This window comes from Populus alba, chromosome 19, assembly GCF_005239225.2.
Source record: "Populus alba chromosome 19, ASM523922v2, whole genome shotgun sequence".
Classification (NCBI taxonomy): domain Eukaryota; kingdom Viridiplantae; phylum Streptophyta; class Magnoliopsida; order Malpighiales; family Salicaceae; genus Populus; species Populus alba.
Genome location: NC_133302.1, coordinates 13573928 through 13584952, shown reverse-complemented (window position 1 = coordinate 13584952; position 11025 = coordinate 13573928). Strand labels below are relative to the sequence as shown.

Sequence of the window (11025 nt, the reverse complement as noted above, 5' to 3'; positions counted from 1 at the left end):
CTTGTATACTTTTAATGTATAGTTAATAGGATCTTTTACTTATCCTATACTTAAATCTTTTGTAAACTTATGTTTTTAGTTTTCATGTTACTATAGACGAATTACTTCTGGTTCATATTGTGGAATTGAATTTGTGTGAAAATATTGAGGAATATTGATGTTGATATAGTATAAGGTCCAGGATGGTTAAACTAATATGGTGGTGGAGTTAGTTGTGTCGTATAAGAAGTGGTCGATAACTTGGTATGGTCTAGGTATAAGAGAAATTCAACTGAAATTTTGGTAAAATAAATAACATGACCATTTGTATATAAAAAAAATTGACCCTAATTTCATTGTATATGTATCATGTATGGATCCAATTGTGCTACAAATTAGAATGTTACATGCATGTACTGAAAATTCCCCTTTTCTTGTAGGATAAATTCATATTTTGGTAGCTAACCTTGAATTCAAGAAGTTATGGTTTCTACCAGGGTCAACCAATATTATAACAATATAACTGTTAATTTTTCTAAAAAAGCGCATGGTCTGTGGTGCTGCATTTCTTAAAATAACATAAAAACTAATTTCAAGAATGTCCTCTTTCTATTCTATATTACTCATATCCAACGATTCATCAATGGAAGGAAAGATTTCTTCTCTAAAAAATAACTTCTTATAAAGATGGCAAGAGAAATGTTTTCATCATAATTGAAGCATAATCCACGTGTCCTTCTTTCTTGTGACTTTGTTGGGCTCAATCTGATAGGGTCTTTCAAGGTTCCATGTACCCTCCCTCTTTCTGGTCATACAAACGAGACTCATAAAGTCGTGTAAGACCAATAGCAGCAAATAAGAAAATTGGATTTCATGCTTGCACATAGACTCGTATTGCTTCCTTTAATCCATATACAAACATCCAAACTTGTTGTTCTTCAAATAAATGGCCTGCTCGATGCAACAAACAAATGATCAAACTCCATTTGGTAATCATGGATGCTTTATATTTGCTTAAGCTTGGTGAGATCCAGAAAAACTTTTTGGTATTTTAAAGGTTAATAACATAAATGTAACTCGTACTTGAAAACCTCCTAATTGACACCTTCCAATCAATGTTTGAAATGTTGATATCATAATTAGACATTACTATGAAAGTGGTAACCATACATGAAAAGTTTCTCTATCTCTTTTGTGTGCTGAAACTCAAAAAATTACTCCACTTGATAGATCCACCTGGCTAGATCTTTCATGCCATCATATTGTGGAAAGTCCAACTTTGTGGTTTTAGACGTGAGGGAGCCTCCTTCCATGTGGCTATGACAATACTCATGAGAAGACCCGACATCATCATCACGTCCTCTACCATGCATAGAGGAAACATGCTCTTTATATGCTTTAAGAGGTTTTCTTCACTAGCCTTCATTACTTGTCATAATTCCTTTTGACCCGCAACTAAGGAGCCTAATTTGTTATTCATTTTCTTGATTCGGTGGTCAGATATGTTAAGCTCTAATACCAAGTTTACTATCAATACCATCAATCAAGGTTTCTTACATCAATCTTTTTTTTTTTCTTTTTCTAAAAGTCAAGAAGATCAATGTGCCAATAAATTCAATAAAGAGTTACAAACACAAATCAAAGACTAAGTCAAAAAGTTGAAGATGATTATAAACCAAGATATATTATCTCACAACATATGTTATAAACCATTTGGGTTTAAAAACTTTATTTTTTATAACCAATTCTTTATTAAATTAAACTCTAATAAAAAATAGACATGCCCAAGAAATATATTGAATAAAATATTATTAAAAAAATCACAATTTTTTTAATTTAGTTATTTTAATCAATCTCAATTAAAATTGAATGCCTAGTAGTTTAGACTTCCAACAAATATTATCAGGCACCTAGGTTTGGGTGGCCCAACACGTCTGACTCATTAAAAAAAATGGTCATGTGCAAGGTCCTATAAGGGTAGGTCTACACACACCAAAAACATTTTTTTTTTTATCATTAGAATGTAGTCATTTGATGACTTTTATCTCCATATTTTTTGATGACTTTCTTTTCCATCCCCAAACATATAAACCAAAAAAATAAACAAAATAGAGTTTTAGACCAAATCAAAAAAGTTTCAAACTATAGGAAGAAAGACAAAATTTTCCAAACTCTTAAGGAAAAAAAAATGCCAAAAGGTACTGGACAATGGATTTATAATAAATAATTATTTTCCTCATTCTCAAATTTGGTCTCAAAATTTCATTTTTTCATAGTCACTAAAATCTAAATTGAGCATCTATTTAATGTCAAATTTTTACCACGATAACCATATAAAAAAATCAAAATATAAATTATAAAATCTAATTCCAAGATAACACAAAACTTAAAAAGAAAAAAGCTTGATCAACAGAGTTAAGAAAATGATGAAAAAAAAAAATTATTACAATCCAAAGCAAATCAGCTCACATTATACAATGCCTTCTATAGTAAAAATCCATCACCTTTTAAATTTCTTTCTTCTTTAGTAAGACTATTTTTACGAGCTCACCTCATAGTTTAACTTTTAAGTTTCTTTAGTAATCTAATGAACTTAAGAAATAAGTACATTAATAATTACAAAAAACTAATGGGTATGGTATTTTCACTGTTTTCTAAGAGAAAAAACACTGTGGATTATAAAAAGTGTTCCACAATGTTTTCTCTTGTTTTTTGGTCTTTGGATTTTTTCATTTTAGTCCCTTGATTTATTTTCCACCTTGGTCGACCATATGACAATGTTATTTGTCATTGCTGTCATTTAATTTTTCTTTTAATTTAATTATTCTCATCACTTTTTTCATGCCAAATAAACCTTTAACTATCTTTTTTTTCCCATAAAATTTCTCTATGAACCTTAAAATTTACAAATTAGGGATTTCTTTCTCCCTAACCCAAAAGACAATTGAGAGTGAAATAAATAGAGGATTTGCCCTTTACCTTTGATACTTGAACCCAATTTCATGCTTTGTTGTCAATTGCATCACAATTATTTCTCCCTCTCTTCAAAATCACCACTTTCTCTGAATTGTTTTCCACACTAGTAGTTACCTTAAAACACACACCCATGACCAAGTTTAGAGAGAATAACAAGGGTTTTTGAAAGAAAATGCAGTGAAAAAAAATCAAACTTTTCTTCTCCATGGATGGTAGCAATTTTATAAAGGAGGATGAGGAAGCTTTCTTACTTTATTTACAAAAAATTCCATTGCATTTAATACATGTGTTGTTTTATATAAACTACCCGGTCATCGATACTTTTACATACAACTTTATTATCCAATTCCATCAATATTTTTAAACTAATTTCCTAGGAAGTTTTTATCTCTAATCATAATAAATTTTTTTTAGAACTTTCATCATTTTCAGTTATAAGTTATGCGATTATACATAAGGATTAAACTGGCAATTAACATCATTTGCTTGTAAAATCATAAATTAATTTATTTGGTTTTTTGTTCTATTTCTGTAAATATTTTTCACTCAATTCACATAAACTCTTTCTTTAAAATAATTATTTTACATGATTGGAGAGTTTACACAATTTTATACTAGCTACCATTTTGTGTACCAATTTATTATTTTATTTCATACGGATCTAAGTAAATGCACTAGGGATTTCTCATCCTAGTCTTAATAATCTTTCCTTCCAAATTTATCATTTTTCAATTGAAAATTAAACTATTTAGCACTAGTTCACCAATTTTAGGTTGAGGGTTTACACTCACTGTAATAGTTTTTTATTTGATGTTCAGATAGGAAGACATAATAGTTATAAATACTGGAGAAGATATGCAATGGCTTTGAAAATAAAAAAGGAATGTTTTTTTTAAGCAATTTTATATAAGAGTGTTCAAAAAAGCCCAAGTTGCCTTCCATGGCCACTAAGAAACCGTTTGGGAACGCGGTTTCAACCGCATTCCCAAAAAATTCTCTTTTTTTTTGTTTAAAATTTAATATGGTTTGTATGTTTTAGATCATTTTGATGTGTTGATGTCAAAAATAATTTTAAAAAAAATGAAAAAAAAATCATTGGCATGCATTTCGGTACAAAAAATTATTTGAAAAGCAACTACTACCACACTGCCAAATATACTCTAAATCCTTTAAAAAGGCTTAATACTACAAATAGTAATAGTGTATTTAATGCTGTTATCTTCGTCTTGAGATCTCACACATTCTTCTCTATAACATCATTTCTTACAAGTTACTTTCCAATAGAGTTTTGTTGTTTAAATTGGTATTCAATTTAATTAGATTGAAAGTTTTTCTCTCGAAAGAATAATGAATAAATAAATAAATAAATGCATAAAGAATTATACCCTTAAAATCATATTTTTAAAACTCGGCTTAGAAGGTCAACCCAAGTTGACCTTAAAAAAATTAGTATTATTTAGAAAAACAACTCCGTCATACAATCACCACCCACAAGTCTACACAGTCAAACTCTTTATATATATATATATATATATATATATATATAATCTCTCTCATTAAGAAGAAGAAAATTATCATCTTCTTAGCAATGAAAGAAAGCATATGCTTCAAATTTAGATGGAATCTCTTTTGCGGCTTCATGAATGTTGTTGCCTTTAAAGCTTTAATCTTTCACCAACTTAGCCAAATTCTATTCCCGGGTATCTTAGTATCTTTTATTTCTATCTTGTTTTCTCTTCCTTTAATTTAATTGAGTATCAAAAGTTTTGACAAATAACATTGGTATTGAAAACCTAATTCAATTTCTGATTAAATAAGTCAAGCTTATGGGCTCTCCAATCTCCATTCATTTGTAAAGTTTCAAGCTTTGGTGAGTGGTGTTTTCAATCCTATACATATTCTTCATTGATGCTATCAAATTTCTCTTTTTTACTTGTTTTTTGTTTTGTTTTTGACAACTTTCATTGTTTTGCTCTATTCTTATCTGATATGAGAATTGAGATTTATTCCTTAAGCTATTTTCTCTTGAAATAAGTTAATGCTCTAGTTTTGAACGAATCAGTTTGGGTCAATTCCTTAACCCATTTTCTCTTTAATTTAGATTGGTTCAAGTTTCAGGTTAAATTGTTGGGCCGAGTTTTAAAATTATATTTAAGACATCGATAAAAAATATTGGTCCAAGTCATAATGTAAAGAATATCATAGAAAATAGGGTTACATTGAAGACAATTTATATTTTACCATTTTTTTTGAAATAAAAAAAATATAATTGAAACAAATTTTTACATTTTTTAAGTTGGAAAAATGTTCTGATTTTTTTTTTTAAATGAACATTTTTTTTTTATTTTGTATTGGAGAAGAAAAACTGAAAAAAAAAGAAGAAAAAAAAAGAAAAAGAAAAAGAAAAAGAAAAAGGAAAATCTATTTATTTTTTTTACTAAACAGAGCCATGTTTTCCTGATCACTTTTAATATTAGTTTAATTTTTATGGGTGTTCATATTTATTTATTTTTGTGAAAAGACATTTTTTTTTCAAACGAGACGCTAGCTATTTCAGAACCATGTTGTCACCGTTCGAAGAACATCATTTTCCCAACAAATTTGTTACTCTTATTCTAACAAAGAATCATGGTTTTCTTCTTTAGAATCAAGAGAAGGTGAAATTTGGTCTCCATGGCGAGCAGCTAATTTCAAAATTTACCAGAAAGATCGCTTAAGCTGCACGTACTAGCTAGCTACAACAAGTTTGGTGTAGAGTATAAATCAAGTAACAAAAGAAAAGCAAAAGATAGGGTTTTACGAAAATGGTATCTTGATGCATAAGAGTGGCCAGTAAGGTTCGAATTAAGCCACCGTGAACTGGAAGGTAACAGGTTTCCGGTTGTTTTGAGTGAGACTGGGACAAAAACAGCAGTTCTACCTAATTTGTCTGATTGGATGTCCAAAACAACAACGTGTGTTGGATCTGTTAATTTCTCTTCCTCTCTTGATTTTTCTCTACGCCCTACCAAACTAAACTCGTAAGTGCAGCTTAATTAACAGCTTCCTGTATAGTGGCTTGATGACAAAGCCATCACTACGGGCCATTATAACAAACCACTTCCAGCTTGTAGGGCTGTCCTTCATCAACCACCCTATTTTGTTTCTCTCACTCCTCCTCGCCCTCAGTTCCTATATTTTTGTTTCTTAGCTTGTTCATGTCGAAATGAGAGACAGAATGGAAAGGCTTGTTCTTCTTCCTTTCACCATTGGTTGCGTCTCTGAGTCAAGTGTGGCCATAGGCGTGCACCAAGCTAAAAGAGCAAAGACAGACACTAACTTATCTGCATCAAGTCTCTCTCTCTCTCTCTCTCTCACACACACACGCACCCACAAGATTGCTTTTACCTTTCTTTTCTTTTCTTTTGTTCTTTCGTATCTCTGCAAACTTGAATATTTGATTTATGTTTCTTTGTCCTTGAGAAGGAACACAAGAAGAAGACGAGGAAAGCTCATCAAGCACAGAAAGTACGAAAAATTCGTTGAAGTTGCTTGCTCCTTCAAAGCCTAACGTATCCACTGGGTTTAATAAGCTAGTCAAGGGTTTGAAGACCTTTCCTCAGTTATTTGGTAAGTGTTTCAGCTCATTCCTTTCGTTTTTAAAACAAAGAAACTAGGATACCTGCACAATAATTAATTAACGTATACGTGTGTCCTTGCTTGCTCGAAGCCAATTGATAAAATGACCTTTTTTCTCAATTATATGGTTATTCATCACACTTGCATGTGGATACGCGCACACGCAGAGTCTTGTTTTCTAGTTATTAATGGTCTTCATCTTTTCTAGCGTACAAAGAAGAGATGGAAGAATTGGAAGTGGAAATGGAAATTGGGCTGCCAACAAATGTTAAGCATGTGACACACATAGGGTGGGATGACTCACCAAATACTAACCCCGTTCAGGGCTGGGACAACCTCATTTCCACCGATTTACTTTCCCTTCAATCTGCAACTTCGAAGCAGTTCGAGCTTGCCATAGCAGCAGGACAGGCTAATTCACCTCTTGTTAGGGCTTCCTCTGCTTAATCCAAACATGACTATAGAGATGACAGTGGATATATATTGTTGACCAATTGTGATGTTGGTTGTGGATATATATATACATGTATGTATATGTAAATGGAATTGCAACTTTAAGTGAATGAGTGAAGCTTTACTGCCAACAGCATGATGAGGAACAATCCATGGATAGAATTGAACTTAATTCTATTTAATTCATTTGATGTATAATTCAATATTTTTCATGTTTGTAACAGGATTCACACAAGTTTTTAATTTAAAATAAATTAATTATGCCTAATGTTTTACCTTTATTGCCTGTTAGATACTAGTAAAACAGTCCAAATCTACAAGGGTGCATTCAAGAAGTGGGTAGCGGGGGTAGTTGCCTAGATGACACACCAAAACCTATATAAAAGAATATTATATTTTGCCTTTATTAACATAAATATTTCTATTTAAGTACAATAACTATCTTATGATCAAGTAAGATGTAAGTTTTATAATAACAATAATGAGAAACTTTATTACAATTCAAATTAATTATAAAGGGTTGTGTGTGTGTGTGTATGAGAGAGAGAGAGAGAGAGAGAGGTGTGTGTGTTGTGTGTGTGTGTGTGAGAGAGAGTGAGAGAGAGAGAGAGAGAGAGAGAGATTTTATGAGTTTTTAACATTGTTGACATATGATTGTGAATTTTGAAAATAAAGGAAACAAACAAAAGAAAAAACAAAATGAAATAAAAAATAAAAGATAAAGATAAAAGAAAGGAGAAAAGCTCAACTTATCGATCATAAACCAAGTGAGTGTGCATTAATTCAAATCTCAAATCCAAATTAAGCCCATAATATCAAATTTGGCTTAATCCTAAAATTGGTAAAGCTATCCAAAACCAAGAATGCGAAGATGACCAAAAATCTACAATTTTCATAACAAATGATGGTTGGCAAAAATCCAACCTTTAGATTAAAAGTATATAGGGTGTGGTTATTCACTTTTGATCTCACAAAAAATAAAGAAAACAATAGAAAAAAAATAAAAAATACAAGAAAGTATACATGAAGAGTGATTTTGGTTTAGAGTGTGTTTGGTATTGCGGTAGCGGTTGCGGTTGTGGTTTAAAAAAAGTTGTTTTATAAAAAGTACTTTTAATTGAGGTTGGTTTGAAAAAATAGGTGTTTGGTTAAAACTGTGGTTGAAATTGAGATTTAAAAAAAAGTAGTTTTAATGTGTTTGGTTAAGAATGCTTTTGAAATTGAGGTTATAAAATAATTTTAAAAAATATATATTAATATTAATGGTTTTTAATTTAAATATTATGGATTTAACTATTGCTATTACATCATGAAATAAATGACACTTTATATATAAAAAAATTATTTTTAATAAAAACTATCTACAATTTCATTACGTACAAAATTCATCCGACAAGAACTACAAAATTAGGTAAAATATTATCAAGAATAAAATTAAGATTACATTACGAGTAAATTTAATTCACCTTAAACTAATTAAAAAAAAATAAAAAAAATTATTGTTCACGTGAACATTACAAGTGAAATTAATTACTTACATAGGTGTAATAAAAAAAAAAAAAAAAAAGTGTTCTGCGAACAGTGGAGGCATGCTCCACTGTTCACTGAACAGTGGATGCATGCCTTCACTGTAATAAATAAATATATTAAAAAAAAAAAAAAACTGTTTTGTGAACAGTGGATCGTGATCCACTGTTCACAACAGTAGCATAACTTTGGACGCGCAAAAAGCAGGCAGGAGCTGCTTCTTCTTTTCTCGCGTTTTAAACGCATCTGCACGTGGGACCCAGTGAATAGTAATATGCGTTTATTAATTACCAAACGGTTTATTGTTTGAAATCGCAGGAAACGTGGAAGCCACCACGTTACCAAACGGGCTCGAAGAAAGCCTAAAAGATTGTTTAAGTTGGTAATTAGGACCAAAATAACAAGTGGAAAAATTAGATGACCAAAATATATAAGATTTGTAAAATTAGCAACACAATTCTAATTAACAAAGGACTCCATTAGTGAAAATAGTTTTATTTAAGGTAAAGAAATATAAATTTGTATAGGTATGTATCTCATATGGGTGCGAGGCATCGGGGAGTTGCCACCTAGTTGTTTGTTTCAGGGTCACTAGGAAACCCGAGTATACTAATTTTATCAGAGATTCTAATGGTAAGAGACTTGTTGTGGTTAGTAATTAGTAACCCTAGCGCACATTACCTGAGGTAAACTGCATTTTGTGGTTTTGAATGTGAGTTAAAGGTTTTAATGGGTTTCTAACCAATAGTCTATCTATTGGCTTAGGATTAAAATTTATTCAAGTGAATAAAACTGATGCTTAGAATTTATTATGAGCTCATGGATCCAAATAAATTCTAAAAAAAAGTTTTTTTTTTCTGTAACTTGAATATTGTGGTAAAAAAAAAATACTCTCAATTAAAATTGAATAATATTTAGAATAACTCTGAGAATTTTTTGGTCAATTCCTGATATTTAAATATCAGCCTTACTTGTAGGTCCAACATTTATATCAAAATATTAACCATTAATTCTCATGAATTAAAATTTTATTAAATATTGAAATATTGATCAAATTCTCATGGATCCAATAAACTGATTATTAAATCTAAAATGCTTGCTAAAAAATAAAAGCATACCACGTATTTTATTTTTTCTTAAAAAATATGATTTTTCTAATTTCTTTTATGCTTAGATATATGTAACATACAAGAAGATATTTTTTTTATATTTTTTGTAAGACCATATTTGGCAAAACAAAACAAAATTTTCTTGAAGTGAAGACTACCCAAAACAAACATAAAGGGTGCTTGCCATACACACCTTTAAACTAAATAAACCTTGAAAACCAACAAACTAAACAAAGTCTAAAGACTAACCTAGTTTTAACCCGACCAAGTCAACCCAACTAGGTTGACCCAAAAACAAACCAAAACAGATTAACCTTAACAAAAATATAAAAACTTAAAAATCTTAAAAAAGAAAAAGAGGATCAAACACTTGTAAAACAAAAAACATGAAGAACATTCATTAAGGATCCAGCAATCACAACTCTTAAACAAACTAGATCTCGAATAATAAAAGGCAGGGTTTTGTTTGCAATCATACATAGAACAAGAATTAAGGATTCATTCGCTTCAATTATCATTAAATCAACATGATTTTGTCAAATAGAGTTTCAATCTAAAACAAAACTTTAAGATTAAAACACTTAAAACGTGTTATTGATGAAAAAAAAAACCTAGATTATTTGCTAACAATGTCGTCTAAAAGTAATCCAAAACACCAAGCTATAGCAATATTTATGGGAAGAAGATGAAGAACAAAAACTATATTCATTAAGAAAAGATGAACTACTGCCAAACTCAAATATACATATTTAAGGCTGCTAAACACACTGTTCTTAACCTTAACGAATCACATTATCATAGACAAATGTATTTGAGTTAAAAACACCATTAAGTAACACCAAATCATTAAGAACATGTATATGATCTAAAGTTCAAAACTACCAAATCATCACACCTTTCTTTTCCATTAAATTTGAATCCAAAACTGGCCTTTATAACTTATTTTGATTGTTGTCCCTGGGTGTCGTGATATCATGGGCAACGATGAGCTTTATCATGTCTCCTAAGGAAGTATGTGTTTGTGTTAGGAATGGTTTAATCATAAAATTAATATTCGTTAGATCCCGGGCTTCACCCCTCATTACTTGTTCGACAACGAAGACTTTATCGGTGCTAGCAAAGATCTATTTGATTTGGAAGTTCTTTTCTTTGCGGCCTGAATGAAACCCCACAAGATCTGAGGCCTTCTCGATATCAACTGTCAATGACAATGAATCCCCACTTCCCTTTTCGATTTTCATTTTTAGAGTCAAAGATTCATTTACAGTCTGAAACCCTCGACATCGTCACCTAGTATTATGGTTATTAGGAACCTATGATTTGCAAGAGTTTAAGTAAGGGATTGGTTGTTATTTGATTATTT

General features: G+C 30.5%; 1 protein-coding gene across 1 annotated transcript; it reads left to right on the top strand.

Moving 5' to 3' along the window:
- The first annotated feature begins 6035 nt into the window (after positions 1 to 6035).
- On the top strand, positions 6036 to 7247 carry LOC118028276 (CRIB domain-containing protein RIC4). The gene is made up of 3 exons (XM_035031823.2): positions 6036 to 6287; positions 6421 to 6564; positions 6782 to 7247. Exons 1-3 carry the CDS (start codon positions 6161 to 6163, stop codon positions 7018 to 7020), a joined length of 510 nt encoding a protein of 169 aa, XP_034887714.1. The 5' UTR covers positions 6036 to 6160; the 3' UTR covers positions 7021 to 7247.
- Positions 7248 to 11025: the final 3778 nt, after the last annotated feature.